The sequence below is a fragment of the Typopeltis vanoorti genome, chromosome 1, assembly GCF_054136105.1.
Source record: "Typopeltis vanoorti isolate ZY-2024b chromosome 1, IOZ_Tvanoo_1.0, whole genome shotgun sequence".
Lineage (NCBI taxonomy): Eukaryota > Metazoa > Arthropoda > Arachnida > Uropygi > Thelyphonidae > Typopeltis > Typopeltis vanoorti.
This window is the reverse complement of record NC_143549.1, coordinates 91478070-91497915: the sequence shown is the minus strand read 5'-3', so window position 1 is coordinate 91497915 and position 19846 is coordinate 91478070. Positions and strand designations below refer to the sequence as shown.

Sequence of the window (19846 nt, the reverse complement as noted above, 5' to 3'; positions counted from 1 at the left end):
ATAGTCTCATTTTGCCTTCCTCATCATAGATTTAACTCCCATGTAATCATGCAATTTATTCTCCTAACTCTAGGGACAAAGGTATAGCTACTTTCAGTCATTCTGTGACCAAAGCAGTACTGTTGATTCCTCTAGTATACAGTTTTTCATGCTAAGGCACTGCTTTGAGTTGTCTTCTTTACCTTTCATAATCACCAACTTTATAATTCTATATATATCTCTTTTTATTCAAAATTCTCACATGACCTATTGCCTCCAAAGTTCAAACTCCACAAAATCACTCCAATTGGAGTCAAAACAACAATCTCATTTAATACAGTTTCTCAAATGTTATTACGAAATTCAATATTCTTGCACCACAAGTCTCTTCCATCACATACTGCTTCAAGTGGTTATCCCTCAGTAATTCCATAAATTCTTTTTCTCTTGTCTCTGATGCTTTTCCTTCCCCTCTAAGTCTATATTCCTATAGTTGAAATCACCCATGATAGTCTTACTTGTATACACAAAGTCGATCTGTAAAAGCAGTTCACAGTTTGTTCCAGATAACACTAACTTATAGCAGCATGGAACTATGTATTATTATTATTATTACGGGCAACTCCAGGGAGTCATTAGACTCATCGAGGGAGGCCCCAAATCATATTCATCACAACTATTCGACATTCATACAGTATCTATCATACCTCGCCTTAAACTCATTCACTGTCACAGCATCCACCACAGACTTTGGCACCCCATTCCACTCATTCACCACTCTAAAAGTAAAGAACCCAGCTCTAACACCTTTACTAACCACACTTTTGCCCAGTTTCTATGGATGTCCCCTAGTCCTCCCACAACCAGCCCTGTTCTCAAAAATATCTTCTGAATTAATTTTATAGAAACCCTTCAGTAATTTGAATGTCTCAATCATATCTCCCCTCCTCCGCCTATCAACCAATTTTTGCAACCCACAAATATCCTCAACCTGTTCTCATAAGGTTCATTCCACAGACCTGCTATCATCTTGGTCACTTGCCTCTGGATCCTCTCAACCTCCTCTATTCAGGATTTCTACTCTAGCTGGTTTTAATTTCTATGCAATCATTAGCAATACTGCATACCTTTTCTATCTTCCTTGAATGAACTGTACTCATCACATCCTCTTCCATTAGCCAGATCTCACTAAAATCAATAATTCCTGATGAATATTCAAGTAACTCTTAAAATCAGACTGGTTCAAGCAAGTCTGTGTTGATTCATCAACCAACCAAATTCCTTAACCATTTGGATGAAATTTTCCATATGTAAGGCTAAGTAAAGAGTCAGTTACAAAATATTCCATGTCCCTGTAAATGCCAACCCACCTTTTAATAACAGTCATGAAAAGTCAAGTAAAGAAAAAACACATTATATGTGAACAAAGGTAAACCTTCCGAAGTTTTGCAAATGCATTCACAGATAGACGTAATATTCATTTTAGTCACAATTATGTTCATTTCCATTTCTAGTCTACAAAACCTCTCAACTACTTTTCCTAAAAAGAAATTTAAATTTCAAAAGTGTCATAGTTTTTATTTCCATTTAGACTAAAGAGCAAAACATAAAACATTCTAATAGTCTATAATCTCTCACTTCATTTAATTTTAATTGGGATAGGGGACATTAACAGTCAACTTATGCTACCTAGAAACTTCTCAACAAATGTACGATTTACAGGATAGACTGTGAATCTTGATCAACAGAAATCTTCATGATTGAGTTAAGGGCATCTTGATAGAGTCAGAAGGATAATCATGTAAAGGTCATTACTCACATGATACCTATCATACTTCTTTAACTCCTACACTGTCAGAATACTCACAACTACCTCTAGCAATCTATTCCAGGTCATTCGTCACTCTCCAAACAAAAAATCTAGTCCTCACACCTTTACCAAACACACTTTTACACAACTTCCAGGAGTGACTCACTAGTTCTCTCCCTACTCATCATGTATAGAACCTCTTTAGTAACTTAATAGGTTTCTATCATATCCCTCTTTTCTGCTGGTCAGCTAAACTTTGCAACTGAAATGTTCAATCTATACTTGTAAAGGGCATTCCATAGAGCTGTTAATCATCTCTGGATTCTCTCCACCACCTCCTCATATCCCAAGAAATGCAGGTGCCAAATTTCTGCATGTTAGTCAACATGCAGCCTTATCAAGAGGGAAAAACAACCTCTCTGTCTGTACTTGTCAATGTGATCTTCAATATTCCTTTGAGCTGTTCTGCCACCTTTTGCAATAAGTCTTCAATATTTGAACTCTGTCTGCCCCAATCACTAGCCTCATCAATTTCTTACAATCCAGTATATCACTATAATATATAGCACGTAATTTTTTCATCTCACAGTGCACAACCTTACATTTTGGCACATGAAATTGACAACCGTCACCCTTTTCCCACATTGCGAATTTATTTTAATTATCCTGCAGGATCTTTATATCACCTTTATTAACTATTGTCCTCCCCACTTTTGTATTATCAGCAAACAACTGAATACCAATCCTCAAATTATTCCACATATTATTAATATACAACTTAAACAACAGTTACCCTAGTTAGAGTTTTGAGGAACTGCATTAGTCACCCTCATTTATCTGGATTCTTCTCCACCATCCTAGTCTCTAGTGTCCATCAGCCACTCCCCTATCCATCTGATGTCAATATTATTATTATTATTAAGAGAGACCTCTAGGGGAGTCAGAGACTCATTGAGAGAGGCCACATACCACACACACACACACCAGCTATCATACTTATTCTTGAATTCATTCACACTGCTTGCACTCAAAACATCCAATGGCAATCCTTTCCAATCATGCACCACCCTCTGAGAGAAAAATCTAGCCCTTACCCCCTTCTTAGCAGCCTTCAATCTCAGCTTCCAGGGATGCACTCTCATCCTTTCCCCATCCTCCATAAATTGAAAAATTCTATCAACTGAAATCCTGTATGACCCTTTCAGAAGTTTGTAAGTCTCAATAATATCACCCCCTCTTTCTCCTGTTTGCTAGTGTCTACAGTCTACAAATTCTCAATCTGTCTTCATAATCAGTATTCCACAATCCTGATATCATTTTTAAACACTCTCCTTTGTATTCTCTCAATATATCAGAATCACAATGGAAACCAAGAGACCAGACCTGTGCCCAATACTCCAAGTAAGGTCTTATCAAGGATGTTATTTTGCCTTGTAAAAAGGCAAAATAACATCCTTATCCTAGTATTTTAAGGAGAGAGAAAAAAAAAAAGGAATATGAGAGGAGACTCACACTGCAATCCAAGGAGAATCCTGAGGAGTTTTTTCACTATGTGACAAGTAGGAGAGAAACTGATAGTGAACAGTATCTTGCTGGGTGACCAAAGCAGATGATATAGTTAAGCTAATTAATGATCAGTTTGTTAGAAGGTTCCATCCTGGTACTACAGCCTAGGCTTTATTCCCAGAAAGATAATGAGCGGTGAAGTGAATGAACAGGATGTATTCTGAATATCGAGTATGCTAAATGTCAATAAGGCAGGGGGACTAGATAGAATTTCACCATGTGTTTTAAGGAAATGTGCTAATGAACTGACTGTATAAATAGCCATGTTAACGGCTAATGAAATAGCCATTAACGTGGCTATTTAATGAAAGTTTTCGAAATGGGGCTGGTTCCTGGAGAGTGGAAGGAGGGGTGAGATAGTACCATTATATAACAGTGGTGGTAGAATGGAGATATCGAATTATAGGCCTGTTTGTATTTCTACTGAAGCTTAGTTAAGATTTTGGAGAAATTGGTATGATTAGATGAAAGTGGAGAAATGGTAGTGATCAGTTTGTTTGTTTTTAAAAACAAACAAACACATGTTTGTTTGTTTTTAATTATAAAAATAGAACCATTTTTGTGATGTAGAATGATGTGCATCTCTCTCTCTCTCTCCAGTCTTACTTACACTACCTACTTCCTTATAACATGTCTAGTTGGTGAATATAGAAAGGAATTTATTAATTAATGACAGCTGCAATAACTTAAGAAGGCATCATGTTTGTCCAGGATCATTACCAAAGCAGGAATGATAGTACATCTGACAAAATTAAAATACAAATTACCATATTTTTCCGTGTATAAGACACCCCCGTGTATAAGATGAACCTTACTTTTTCGAACTGAAAATTTTTTAATTTATTTTAAAAATAAAACAGAACACATTTGATATTTTTTTAAATATTCAAAGTATATTTAGTAATTAAGTAATATTTTTAAAATACATACTAAGAAATTATGCATCACTCTCAGTTCAGGACATATCATTTTCTTCATCACTATTAGTTCCAGACATATCACTTTCTTCAACCTCTACTGCATCACTGCTGTCTTCTGAGTTGCTGTCTATATATATGAGATCATCCTCAGTTCCATCCATGGCATTGCTGATTCCACATTTCTTGAAGGACTTCACAACCATCTCTGCTTGACTCCATTCCATGAGTTTAGGATCCATTTGCATACATCAGTAATGGTTGGTTTTTTTCACTCTTCCTATCAGTGTCAAGTTATTACCTGCTTTTTGCATCCATTTATTCCATTCTTCTTTAATCAGAGCTTTGAATGACATATGTTGTTGACAGAAATATCTAGTGGCTGTAGCTGACCTGTAAGTCCACTAGGAATAACTGCTAGCTGTGTTTGCAAATCCGTGCAACCCCTTATTATCTTTTCTGTTAAATGTGCTTGAAACTGATCAAACACAAGCAGACCACCTCTTTGAGAGCTCTTCAGGTCTTCTGGATCAAATCTTTACAAACCAAATAGCCATGATCTCTTCATTCATCAAGCCATTCACATGAACTAGGACAAGAACGCCAGGTGGTATGCTCTCTTTAGGATACGTTTTCCTTTAAAAATGAGCATAGGAGGCAGTTTGGTACCATCTCCACGGCATGAAAGGAGAGCAGTATAGTGTGTCTTTTCATGACCACTTTTTTTGACCCCTTTCATATCAACAGTTCTGTTGGAAGGCACATCAAAATTGAGAGGGCACCTCATTCTTGTTTGCAATCTGACTTGGTTCAAAAGCATATATTTTCCGAGGTTTTATGACATAGGAGTAAAACTGTTGGATTTTGGCTTCTTCTTCTTGTTCTTCCATATTTGGCTGTCATACAAAATTATATGACTCCCTTTAGAAATAAATATATAATATATCCATAAACACAAACCTCTCTATACATTTCTGACGCATCAGCAAGAGAACCGTGCTCTTGAACTTGCTCTTCAAGAGAACCGTTCTCTTGCTGATGCATCAGAAATGTATAGAGAGGTTTGCATTTATGGATATATTATGTATTTATTTCTAAAGGGAGTCGTATAATTTTGTACAACAGCCAAATATGGAAGAACAAGAAGAAGCTAAAGCAGGCCCTTCGGGAATTCTTAATTAACAAATAGAGTCGGATGATAAAGTAAGTCCTGAAAGTGGCAAGTACTCAGTAAAAGAATGACTGTTGGATTTTATCCTGATGAGCTGGTTGCATTTTCTAGGCTAACTTGGTTCATGTTCTAGTTCCAACCCTTCTCTCCTCATGAAGTTAAAGCACCATTTTGCCTTTCCTGTGAAATCAACAATGTTCATTTCTCTTGCAAACCTTTTTGCCTCATATTGAATAAGCTTGGTTGACACACACACACATCCCATCTGGTGGTGCTCCATAATCCAAGTCTTAAGCCTCTTCTCCAAGTTTGGCCATTTTGCTGGTTTTCCATCTTAAGGCCTTCTTCTTTTTTGGCATCTTGAGTAGTTGTTCTTCCTGTTTTCTCCACTGTCTAATCACATACTCAGTAGGAGGAGGTCTCTCTCTGAAGCTTTATTTCCATATTCTTTTGCCTAATTTATGACTTTTAACTTGAATTTTGAAGAATACGACAATCGTTTTTTATTTTCAGACATTTTTATGGGCTAGTGCTCAAAATATTGTTAATGCATTAACTTACCCTGCCAACGAGCTGCAGATGTATGATATGAATGCTTTCAGAGTTCTGATTGTTTTTTTCAGAATTAGCCATTAATGATGTCAATCGACAGAGTTAACAAAGGCTAGTGATTGGCAGAACCCTGTTTGGGGAGGGGAGGGGGGGGGAGACAAGGTACTGGCAGTTTCGCCACAGCAACTGTGGGTCTCTCAACTGGTTACCCCCGTGTATAAGATGATCCCCAATTTTTGGTCTAAAAGTTTTAGAAAAAAGTATTGTCTTCTACACGGAAAAATACGGTAAGTAGCAGTGAACACTAACAAACACAAGCAAGAATAAATATTGTTAAAAATAAAATTTCACTTAATCTTCTATAACAAACTTATACATAATCACCTTGTGTAAAAATTGCAAAATTAAAAAGAAAACTTATAAAAAATTTACAACATTCTTACCTTTTTTCTTTTTCTGGGATGCTACAAAAGAACAATCAATTATTAAAAAATATATTAAGGATACAAATTAATATATTAAAATATTTTCTTTAGTATATCTATTAATACTATATATATATTATTATTATTATTATTATTACGGGCGACTCCAGGGAGTCCTTAGACTCATCGAGGGAGGCCCTAAACATTATGTCCACACAACTATATGACATTCTCACAGTATCTATCATCCTTGCCTTGAACTCACTCACCGTCATAGCACCCACAACAGACTCTGGCAGCTTATTCCACTCTTTCACCACTCTAAAAGTAAAGAACCCAGCTCTAACACCCTTGCTAACCACACTCTTGCCCAGCCTTCCATAGGTGTCCCCTAGTTCTCCCACCACCAGTCCTGATCTCAAAAATATCCTCTGAATTAATCCTATAGAAACCCTTTAGCAATTTGAATGTCTCAATCATATCTCCCTTTTTCTGCCTATCAACTAATTTCTGCAATCCACAAATCTTCAACTTGTTCTCATAAGGTTCATTCCATAGACCTGCTATCATCTTGGTCACTCGCCTCTGGATCCTCTCCACCTCCTCCCCATCAAGAAGAAACCTAGGTGGTCAAATCTGGGCACAGTAGTTGAGATGAGGTCTTATCAAGGCTCGGTACAGAGGTACAATAACTTGCTTGTCTCTGCTCGTTAAAGTATTTTTCAACAACCAAGTGAGTTGATGAGCTGATTTAGCCACTTTTGCAATGTGCCCCCCTAAACTTCATCTCCCTATCCACCAACACTCCCAAGTCCCTGGCCTCATCAATCTCCTGGAGTACAGTTCCACCAATGTGATATACTGCTGCTAATCTTTTCACCCCAAAATGCATAACCTTATATTTTGTCACATTAAATTGACATCCATTCTCTTTAGCCCAGAACTCCAATCTATCCATATATATATATATATATATATATATATATATAATTTATTTATTTATTTGAAGGGTATTATTTGATCATGACAGTTTTCTTTGAAAAGGCATTGAGACACAAACTTATTATGATGTAAGATTTCATCTTTTCCATAAGATTCTGTGCATGCTAGCAACGGTGTGTTTTTGCAAGGCTTGCACATTATGGTTAGCGATTGTGAATGTAGTCTGTTTTTTTCTGTAAAGACAAGCAAGGTCGGATGCACAGGAAATGAAGTGGATAGTTGAATATGATAGGAGATTATCTCTGATAGGTTGAAGGAGTGAAGATAATTTGAATATTGATCAGATTGCAGAATATAAGGTAACACTTCTTAAAATTCTAGAAATATAAAGGATTCTCAGAGAAAGCTGTGAGATCCATCTACACTCATAACCTGAAGAAGAATAAATGCACATTCACAGACCAGAAAACTATTCTCTTGAATAATGTACATTACTACTATATTTTTCAAATTTAATTGAAAAATTGAAATTTAAGTGACCTCAGTTCTCAAGTACACATAAGATACTATGCATTTCATTATATTTATAGAATATGATTAATTAAATTAACTGTATTGACATAGTTTTTTTTTTGCTTTGATTACTTATTGTTATGTTCCATCAAGTTGTTTTTGACTCCTAGTGATTCTATGAACATACGCTCTCCATTCAGATCTGTCCCTGTTCATATCTATCTTTCAGAATTTCCAGGTGCATTCCAGTTGCTTCTTTAACTCCATCCACCCATCTAATTTCTTGGTCTTCCTCTTCTCCTGCTTCCATCAACTTTAGGAAGCATCAGCATCTTCTCCAGACTGTCATTTGCTTGCATAATATGTCCAAAGTATGACAATTTTTACATGATCACAGCTTTGAGGGAGCAATCTGGCTTTATTCTGTTTATCACTGATTTATTGGTTTGCTTTGTAGTTCCATGGTATTCTTAGTAAGCATCTCCAAACCCCATAATTCAAATGCGTCTACATTCCTTGTTTCACTCTTTCTCAGGATTCAACTTTCACATCCATATAGTACCACAGGGAATCCCATTGCTTTCACGATTCTGATATTTGTTGCGAGGCTAATATCTTTATCTTTAAAGATCTTGCTTAAATTTTGTCATTGCTTTCCTTCCGAGTAATAATCTTCTTCTAACTTCTTCAGTACAATACCTCTTTATCAATTCAGGATCATAGGAGCACAAAATTGTTAACTACTTCCATTTCTACTTCAAAATCATTAAGTTCACATGTTGCCATAACTTTTGTCTTTTTGAGGTTACATTTAAGGCCATACTTAGCACTTTCTTCTTTAACTTTCATAATAAGTTCCTCCAAATCTTCTTTGCATTCTGCTAGCAAGATGGTATCATCTGCATACCTCAAATTATTAATATTTCTTCCACCAATTTTAATTCCAACTAAAGACTCCTCCAGCCCTGCCATTCTTAAATGCATTCATTGTACAAGTTAAACAGGTACAGAGATGAAATACAACCTTGTCGCACCCCCTTTACATATTGTGAAATACTCAGTTTCTCCAAGATCTGTTCAGACAATAGCTTCTTGTTCATAATAAAGATTCCTCAGAAGGAAAATGAAATGCTCTGTACTCCCATTGTTCTTAACACATTCCACAGTTTCACATAATCTACACAGAGTCAAAAGCTTTACTATAGTCAAGGAAACAAAGATAGATATTCTTTTGATATTCATGTGCTCTTTCTATTATACATCTCACATTGGTGATCTGATCTCTTGTTCCTCTGCCTTTTTGAAATCCTGCCTGTTCGTCTGGCATTTCTCTCTTCATGAATGATTCCAGTCTTTTCTGAATGATCTTAAGACTTTACTTGCATGAGAAATCAGTGCTATAGTTCTGTAATTTTTGTACTCTTTTGTATCCTTTCTTCAATAAAAGTATATAAACTAATTTTTTTCATTCCCTAGGCCCTGTAGTTGTGATCCAAATTCGTTGACATAGAGCTGTTAAAAGTTTAACTGCCTCTTCTCCCAGGGGGTTTGAAGCAGCTCAATAGGTATTCCATCCCCTCCAGGTGCTTTCTTACTGGATAGCTGTTGCAGCCCACCTCACTACACTCTCCAATGGTACTGGCTCCTGTGTATCATCATGCTCTTCAAATTTCTCAGTAATTTTGGAGTCCTTTCTGTAAAGGGCTTCTGTATACTCTTTCCATCTTTCTTTAATTACTAAGGCAGTTAAAACAGCAGTTTCATTAAAATAATTTAAACTGCAAGATGTGTGAAGAACAAGAAAGAGTATGGGTGATCAGTCAGCACATTCTGGTAGCTCACAGCATTTAAGGACCTCTCCAGACACATTAAGGCACCTAATGTGTCACATGAGAAGACTTCCCAAACCATAACACAGCCATCACCTCCTTGAACAGAGCCAACCTGGCACAACGGGTCATGGCCTCGTGCTGTCAACATCACACTCTCCTGTCAGCTCAATGCAACTGATAATGGGATTCATCAGACCAAATGATTCTAGTCCACTCTGCAGAGGTCCAGTTTTGATGGTCCTGACATTAGGCTAGGTGCAATGCTTGATGATGAGCTCAACAGTAATACAAGATTATGGCATCTGCTCCTATAGCCCATGGTATGCCATACTGTTCACTTGCTGATGCTGCTTGAACCTCCAACATTGAAAGAGGATGTGATTTGCTGCCTGTATTGGTCTGTAAGAGCCTGGACAGTCTATGTTGACACCAGTCATCAATGGTGAGTGGTCAGCAAACACTTGTTTGCTAAGCACTGGTACATCTGTTGATGGTATACTCATGGTAGACCCTTGATACAGTTGCCCTCGAGAATCCTAGGGTTCTTACCACTTGGGTGATAGAATGACCCATCCATCTTATGGATGGGTCATTTGACGAACATGGGTAAATGTGACATAAAATCTTCACATTTACCCATGTTCGTCGATTGTGATACGTTGTTGGGAAGCCCCGATGCCTGCCTATTTACATCTGTATTTGGTTTGGGAATGTTTCATTCTGCACGGGGGATGCCAGTGTCAACTTCCCATCACCCCATCTCTAATGTTTTGTCCACCGAATGTGTGTGTGTGTGTGTGTGTGATGATGAACAGCCTGATAAAAGATGAAAAAAATCATCTTTCATCAGGACAATGCATCCCCACAAAGGTGTTTTGGCAATGGGAAAATTAAGGGATCTGCATTATGAATTATAATAAATTTAGTTTAATCCTTTATCCAAGTGTAAGCAAATAAAGTTTGTGCCTGAAGTAACTTCAGGACTGAGGCAACCCATGGTAAAGGTGGACCAAGCTCTCATCACTACTTGTCTTTTTTATTATTATTATTATGTGAGGCCTCCAGGGAGTCATCTCATAATCTAAGGGATACACTAAGAGAAGTTAATCTTTACTGAAAGAAAGAAGAAAAGTTATATTTTTTTAATGCATCATAGGTTGGATAGGAAACAAATTATTTTAGAAACATAAGGATCCATTCTGTGATACCTATGCCAATTTGATTTGGCCAAAAATTATAAGAATTAATAAAACTTGACTAATAGAAGAGACTGGTGATGTGCCATAGCTTGTTGAATTAAGCTGGGGGAAAATCAGCAGTGCTTGATATTTGGTCCAAAATCATTTACTTATGGCAATGTCAGATTGTATTCCTAAGGTTAGGGGGATAAACACAGTAGACATGAAATGGATGCATTGCAAATTATGCAGGAGCTACTGAGAAAGAGGATGTCATGAAGAAGAGATAAAAAAACAAAGCCCCTCAGCAGCATGAGGAGTATAATGCACAGATTAGAAAGGTGACAAGTGAGTGAGTGAGTGAGGAATGATAAATTAACAAATGAAAGGAGACTGGATGCAACAGCAAAGCAAAACTCTAGAGAATTCTACAGTTATGCCACTAGTAGAAGAAAGGATGAATACAGATTTTAGTCCCTGGAGATGGAACACAGACCATGTCTGTGGAACATGTAGTGGAAATGTTCAGTAAGCTTCATCACCATCATCAAATTCCTGACATATATCCTCAAGGGGTGTACAGGATGTGATAGTACTACATTAAAAACTTACATCATTACTAACTTCCTATCTATAATTTTCCTCCAAATCAGTTTGTTACCTGTCAAGACTCCAACATTATCAGATCGTATATTTCTATCTTCTAAGGCACTTTTTTTTTACTGTATCAATCCACTTATATCTTGGTCTTGCTCTGGGTCTTTTTCATGCCAACCTGGCAGAGAACACTTGTTTCGCTAATCTTTCCTCTCCCATTTTGTTTAACTGACCATATCACATGAGATTAGCTCTGTTAACAAATTCCTGGATGCTAACAACGTCAAGTTCTTGCCTAATATCCTTGTTTTTAATATGATATTGTCATTGATGCCACTGTTCACGCCCCTAATCTTTCTCAAGAATCTCATATCTATGGTCTCTAGTCTTTGGTGAAGTGTTTTATTTCTAACCCAGCTTTCAGATCCATAAGTTAAAATTGGTTTGGATGTCGTCTTTTACACAGCTAATTTAGTGTTTTGACTAATTTCTCTCTTATTTCATATAAATGTATTCAATTGACTTCCTACTATACCAGTTTTGTTGATGCTGTTATCTATTTCCATATTTAACTTACCACCTTCACTAAAAATCATGCCTAAGTAGCTGAAATGTTTTACTTGTTCTACAGGTTCTCCATTCACAACAGTTGACATTTTCAATGATTCTGCCTATTTTCATTGTCTTTATCTTTTTATTGCTGACCTTGATACCATATTTATTACAACAGCTATTCAATTTAGTCAGGGAATCTTGCTGACTTGTAGCAGATTTATTTAGAAGTATATCATCATCTGCATAAAGCAAAGAGCTAAGATTAACATCTTCCATTTTGATATCATGTTTAATACCACTTTCCTTCATAATGTGATCCATATAGATATAACAATGGGATATAACTTATCCTTGTCAGACAAGGATAATGTACATCCTTGTCTGACAGCAGATTTAACATTAAACCACCTTCCTGTACTTCCTTTAATTCTAACTGCTGACTTACAACTCAAATAAAGACTAAGTATTGCTTGATATAATGCCCCATTGACGCCATACAACTATAGTGTTTTGAATAGCTTTTCTCTTGCCACCTTGTCATATGCCTTTTCCAGATCTACAAAACTCAAATAGAGATCTTTGTGATATTCCCATGATTTCTCAACTATTTGTCATAAAGTGAAAATCTGATCCTGACAACCTCTATTTGGCCTGAATCCAGCTTGTTCTTCACCAAACTTCATCTTCCACAATCTTTCTCAACTGTTTCTCAAGTATACTTGCATAAATTTTACCAAGAACACTCAGTAGGGAAATACCTCTGTAATTCTCACATTCAGTTTTATTTTCCTTTTTATATATGGGTACTATGAGAGCTCTACTCCAATCATCTGGAATTCGTCCCTCTGTCCAGGCCTTCTGAACTATGCATTGGGCACTTGAAGACTTTTATACCTCCATACTTGGGCATTTCTGGTTGAATATCATCTACTCCAGCTGTCTTTCCACATTTCAGGTTTTTGATAGCTTTTTTTACTTCAAGTATGGATATGTATTCCTGATTGCATGCCTGTTGAGTGTTTTTTACCACTGCTGTCACTGATTATTTCATTTAGCAATTTTTCAAAGTAATTACTCCATATGTCAAGGAGATCTTTTTTCTCTAGTTTTCACGTCACCTTTATTATCTCTAATTTCCTTTTACAGCATTCTTTACTTCCATTTCTGAGCTTTTTCAACAACCTCTGGAATATCTTGCCACAGTCTTGATATTTATTTTCTATGTTCTTACCAAAGTCTTCCCATGACTTTTATTTAGCTAGTTTTATCCAGTGTTTAGCTTTCTTACATTTCTCTCTGTATTCTCTAAGAGCACAAGCTGACTTATTTAGCAGGAACTTTTGATAAGTTTTGTTCAGTGATCATTTATTTTGTTAATGTATTTCATGTGTGTTTGTGGGGGGGGGGGGGGTAGGAATAGTGTCAAATATGAATAAGGAGGAGGAGGACAGAAGACTGACTGACAGTTCAAGACTGAGAAGTATTTAGAATTCTAAGTAACCTTGATGTCAATAAGGTTGGATAACACCACACATTACTAAAATACAAATAAGCTGGCAGTGCCCTTAACTTTGTTTGGGCAACAAAAGTTTGGAAAGATTCCCAGATGAATGAAAAGAAGAAAAAATAGCATCATTGCACAAGCCAATGAGAATCTTAATGGTGTTCAACTATAAGCAAGTATGCATATCGGGCTAGTGGTGAAGGTGTAAAGAGAGGCTGGTTAGAGGCAGAATACAAACCTGGTTTGGTGAAAAATGAAATCTTTTGAGAGAGTATCATGGGTTTGTTAAGGAGAGGTCTTGTTTCAGATGTAACTTGGTTACATTTTATAATAGGATGACTTGTGTATTGGACTGAGGTGATTTTTCTGAATTTTGCTTAAGCATTTGATAGAGTGCCACATGGTAAAGTATTGTTGAAATTGAGAAGAATGGAGATGGTTAGTTACAGCTGGTAGCTTGGTTAGGGATAGTTGACTGACAGGAGTCAGCAAGTTGTGTATTGGGGCATCTCGCCCCCCCCCCACTCCCAAAAAGGAAAGTGACAAGTGAGGGTACCACATGGTTCTGTTCTAGGACCACTGTTGTTGTTTTATTTATATATCAATGATACAGTTCATGGTTTGAGATGAGATATTTTCAGTTGTTTGCTTATGATGCTAATTTAGGAAAAGCAATATCAGGAAGTTCATTTTGTGATTGTGTTATTTTGTAATTATCATGTGATTTTGTTAAAAGATGATTTGAATAGGTTGGTTTGGTGTTTGGGCTGAAGAATGGAGATATCATTTCAATGTTCGTAAGTGTTAAGTTGCACCCTGGAATATGGAAAAGTTATATTTAAGGAACTTTGCTTCAAGAGGTGGAGGAGGTAAGGGAAGTTCAGGGGACACTGCAAAAGTTGTAAACTTGCTGATATAATGAAAAGCACTTTGACAAAATATGGATAAGGAGGTAACAGTTTCACTGTATATAATGCACTGATCAAGCCACATTTGAATTTTTGTGTGCAGATCTGGTCTTCTAGTTATATAGGTGATCAGGATATATTGGAGAGAAAGCAAATGAATGCAGAGATGAACAACTAAGACTGTCTCAGGATACTATAATGTTGAGTATGAGGACAGATTAAGGGAACATGGCCTGCAGAGCTTGGCAGAGGAGGAGAAGTGATATGATTGAGATATACAAGTTGGTCAGAGGAGCTTATCACATAGATATAGGAGATTATAAAAATCAAGTGGATATTAGATCCAGCATTATTTCAAAGCCTAATGTAGAAACAATGCTAGGACAACTCATAAATGCTGAACAGGCATATATTCCTGTGAGCTCTCTGGTCAACTTCTTTTTATGTTTCATAGTTTCTACATTCGGCTTTGAAATAATGCTGGATCTAATATCCACTGATTTTTATAATTTTTGTATTGCCAAACTGAAACCTTTTGGCTCTTTATTTTAGATATAGGAGAATTTATTGCATTAATTTATTTACTGGATAACTGGTGATGAGAAAACAAAAGGTCATCCCTGGAAACTGTAGAGATGTCATGTGAGTATAGAAGTGGGAAAGGAGATTGCTCTGCATGGAAGTGGCGAATGAGTGGAATTCATTGCTAGAGTGGGTCATGAATTCTCTAACTCTGAATGATTTCAAAACAAGGTAAGATAGTTATTGTGGTCTGTGAATGTTTGATTGCCCACAATGAGTCTTTGGACGCCATGAAGGCTTGGAAGTAACACTAATACAACATATGCCTGTCCCTCATCAACTACTTATTTTATTATAATGCAAAGTCAGAAAAACCAGCTGGTAGAGTGGAGATGCAGGTAAGTGTGTGTGCACGAGTGTTTACTGCTACCCACAAAATGAGTGATTGCATAAATGATCAAAAAATGCAGAATCTAGCTCCCAGGTAACAAAACTGAATGGGTAGTCAATACAAGTTATAAAGATAGTTGTCAGCTACCTTTGCCACTAAAGGAGATACTTCAGTTTATGTTTACTAACATAAGAAGTATCGATATTAGTTGATCGACATGAGGGTAGAGAGAATAGGATGTACAGAGGTAGTGCATTTGAAGGAATCTAATGTGAAATACAGACCAATATGACAAAATATACAGTTTCTTGCTGATATGTCAACTATACAGACAAAAACTGACATAAAGGAGGAATGATCATATAATGATCAGGGCCTTTAATGGGAAGAATAATCATATAATAATCAATATGTGATGGAGGGGACTCTAGGCTTGAGAATGCTGGATCTGGTAATAGCATCAGAGAATCTGCCCATAACAGTCTAAGGTAACCACACTACCTCTGAATGGGGAAAGTGATCATGAAACCTTAACTGGGGAGTTCTAAACATGGAATTTTCAGCTAAGAAGAGGTATATGTAAAACTACAGGACAAATAATTATGACCACCTGGAATCTCAAAGCAGTGCCATGGTATAAGAATCTGCAAGAGAAGAATGTTAACAGTGCATGAAAGATGGTTAAGGGATGTCTGAAGGAAGCAATATCAGACCATACTACCTAATATCAGCAAGATAAGTAAGGCAGAAGTTAAATGGTTGAGTAGTACCATTAAGTAGGAACTGCCATAAATGAAAATCTTTTGGAGGGCATATAAGGAAAAAGGTGAACAGCAAGCTCATGACTAGTATGAGGCACAGGCAAGAAGGGTACCTTTGGTAAGGGTATTTTCCTTTCCTTAGCATACTGGTACCAGGATGTTAAGGAAAGGAAAATACCCTTATCAGGGATACCCTTCCTGCCTGTACCAGCATGGTAAGGAAAGGAAAATTCATATACTGTATTTGCTGAAGTTCATGTACTGTATATTGCCAACTCTCAATCCAAATACAATCATGAAATTAGATGAGATATCAGCTTGCATATTAAGAGAAAGTGTAGAGGAATTGTCATTGCCTTTGATCAGGCTGTTTAAAGCATCTTTCAATTTTAAATGTGAAAGATGCTTCCAAAGAATTGACAGAAAAGAACTTATCCTGAATCAGAATGATTTATAAAATCATTCACTGCCTAACAGCAGTATATCAGTAAATTTGTTAAAAGCTATTACCTAAAGTTGAGGAGAGATCATGTAATTGAACTTGTCATGTTAATGTAGGATGCCATTACAGCATTTCCATTCATATATAGTTTGTAAGTATTGGAGGTAGCACTGCTACAATGTAGGATGTCATTATAGCATTTCCATTCATAATAAGTTTGTCTCTATGTATTGGAGGTAGTACTGATACAGTAACAGACTTTATGAATTCATATAATAGCATTGCAACTCATACAAAGGATTATTATATATATTTAAATATAGGTTCAAACTTAAAAGCATTTGAAATTCCAAAATAAATTTACTACTTTATTTTTATGGTTATCCTGCCCATGAAAAGTTGAAAACCTATAGCACACATCTTATCCCTGTAAGTTAAGATTTGGATAAACAAAAACTCTGCTTTACAAACCAATGTATACTAACCTGTAATGACTAAATTTCAATCCTTTTTGTTGTGGTCTGGTTATTGTATGTCTGCCACCACAATACCTTGTGGAAGGAGGTTCTAAGAGAGATGAATCACTGAAAAGAAATAAAAGGTTTTGAAATCAGTTTCAGAGTTTACATTAAAAATTCCTTCAGGTAAAGAAAAAATGTAATCATTTTGGAACTGAATTTCTCACTGATTTCTTGTAATGATAATATTGTTGTACAAGAAAAATAGATACTTTTTTTCAGGCTTTAAACTTTTTTTTTTTTTCAAATTCATTTCCATTTCTGTTTTCTGGATATTTGATTGTTTCTGGACATATGCTGTATTTTATCATCATTAACATCAGACCAGCATGGAGTCAAAATACTCATTGTGGGAAGTCCTTACTGTTACTCACACAAAGACCATCAAACTATGTATGCATTAAACTTACTCAAAGTTTTTGCACTCACAATACTCCCAGGTAATTCATTCCACTCACTAATGAACTCTCCATGCAAAGAACTGACTCTTCTTTTGACAGAGCTACATGTAAATTTTTTTAGAGCTGAAAGATAAGTTGTTCTGAATATAATTAGCCATAATGAATTTATTTTTTCTTAAACAAGCAAAACATTTTATGAGTGTTTTGTTTATTTGTAGATGATTTGCTTGTTTGTCTGATTTTAAAAGCTATTATTTTTGTTATAAGTATATTGTTTTGTACACCATGGCACCAATGTGCAAAATAATGGCAAGAAAACAAGAGATGAGAGAGAGAGTATGCATGCAAATCTTGATGAGGCTATTGTTTCAAGCATGCAGTACAAGTGATAGCAAGAATGAAACAGTGAAAAATGAAGAGAATCACCAGATGATAATGAGAGAAATAGTACTTATTTGGAGTTCTCTGCAAAACAAAATGCGAGTTATAAAGGTAGGTTAAAAAAACACCTGTTGGGTGGCATGACACAGAAGCGAAAGAAGGAAGGAGATGTGAGGGGAGAGAAAACAGAGTATCAAAGAGCAAAAGAGGGAGATCTAAAGACTGAATTTTGTATGATGATGATTCTCCAATAAGAGGGTGTGATGAAATCATGTTTCCCCAGGGAGAAATTAAGGATGTTAGCAATGCTGTAAGGATGCAGCGAGCGAGAGAGAGAGAGAGAGAGAGAGAAAGTGAAAGAAAGGATTATCTCAGTCAGTACTAATGATCTAGCAGGTGACAAGTGTGGTATATGGGAAGATTATGAAAGAGTTGAGAGATATTACAATAGAAAATCATCATAATGCAGCCATAAGGCTGGCCTTACTGTATAATAACTTGTAGCATACAAGTTACTGTGATATGCATTCTCAAGCCTTCTCAAGAGAGAGTTTTAAAACATTGCATAATACACTAAAATATTGATCTTTCATTAATACATTATGAAATAGACTGTTTCTTAGCTTGTGCATGTATGTGTGTGTGTGGAGGGGGGGGGGATTTTAATTTAAACAAGCGTAAAATTTAAGTTATAAACAAAATACATACTCTGTTCTTCCAATGGAAGGAAGTGAAATGGTAGAAGAATCCACTGGTTTTTGTCCCATATCAACATATCTAATAAAGAGAAATTCTGATGTTAATATATGCCATTAGTTTAAATTATTAAAGAGTAGAAAAATAAATTGAAAATGTGAAATATTTCTATTTCAATACCAAAAGTATTAATTGAAATATAAGATATAATCTGAAGAAATAAGTTGAATCACATTTACTTATTTTTCAGACATTTTATAATCAATATGACACACTTATCCTATCAAGGATGAGAGAAATCTTTTCTTTTTTAAGTGACTTCCATCCACAAAAGGTTGTAAACATATAGTATATTAGTACTATTTATTTTTTTTTTACATAATCAATTAACCTTGCTCTAGAGACTAAACGTGGAACTTTTTCAAGTAACTTCATGTTTCCAATAAGCCGGAAAGTATTTCCTACCAGGTAATCAAATTAATTCCCGCCTAAAGATAATTGGAGCAGAGCTGACTGCTACAGAACACAACCACAGGTGGTAGATAATGGGACGGCCTTCTAATAAAAAGGCTAGCTGTGAAATAAGCTGGACAACCAGATGAATAATCAGTCATGGACCAACAGTGGTATTGCTACCATGGGTGGTGGGATAATTCCTGGCAAGATTATCTGACTTAAAACACCATACAACTCTATGACAGCAATATGACATGATGAGCCAAACCAGCATTAAATAAGTGAGCCCCTGGGGAGGTACCTGAAGCAACATCTGTTCATCATGTAGATGTGGTTGCAAAAAGGTGACTGTACTCTATGTTAGGAGTGGCCTAGATACAATAATGTGGAAGAGATAGGGTCCTCACCACATTCTCCTTATACCTGTAATCAACCATGAATCACACCAAGAACTTGAAAAGCAATGAAGTATTAATTGGAACCCCTGCAACCATTATGTCTCAAGATAAAAGCAGGGCAGAAGAGTTTGAAATTGTGTCATGGCAAGGTACTGCTAGTGCAATAAATGATGTTGCCATTCCAAATCCAAATGGGAGGATAATAACAGATGAGGCCTTTCTAAGATACAGAAGTAAAACCTTAAGAATAACAACATAGAATGTCAAAACATTGTACCAATCTGGAAAACACGACAATCTTCTCCAAGAAATGGAAAATATGAGATTAGACATTATGGAATTTAGTGAAGTAAGATGGAAAGAAAGAAGCTGGAAAAATGTAAAAAAAAAACCGTATCCAGGTGGCCAATCACATACAAATGGTGTAGTAA

At 36.1% G+C, this 19846-nt stretch overlaps 1 protein-coding gene across 3 annotated transcripts in view; it reads right to left on the bottom strand.

Annotated features, from left to right (window-relative positions):
* Positions 1-19846, bottom strand: part of LOC150110203 (uncharacterized) — a 194395-nt gene that overhangs the window by 60331 nt on the left and 114218 nt on the right. For all 3 annotated transcript variants that reach the window (XM_090392192.1, XM_090392185.1, XM_090392198.1), the window contains 3 exons: positions 18574-18642; positions 17051-17149; positions 6439-6459 (listed from right to left, as the gene is read on the bottom strand). In XM_090392192.1, the coding sequence (XP_090248318.1) occupies positions 6439-6459; positions 17051-17149; positions 18574-18642 (189 nt within the window). The remainder of the gene's footprint in view (positions 1-6438; positions 6460-17050; positions 17150-18573; positions 18643-19846) is intronic.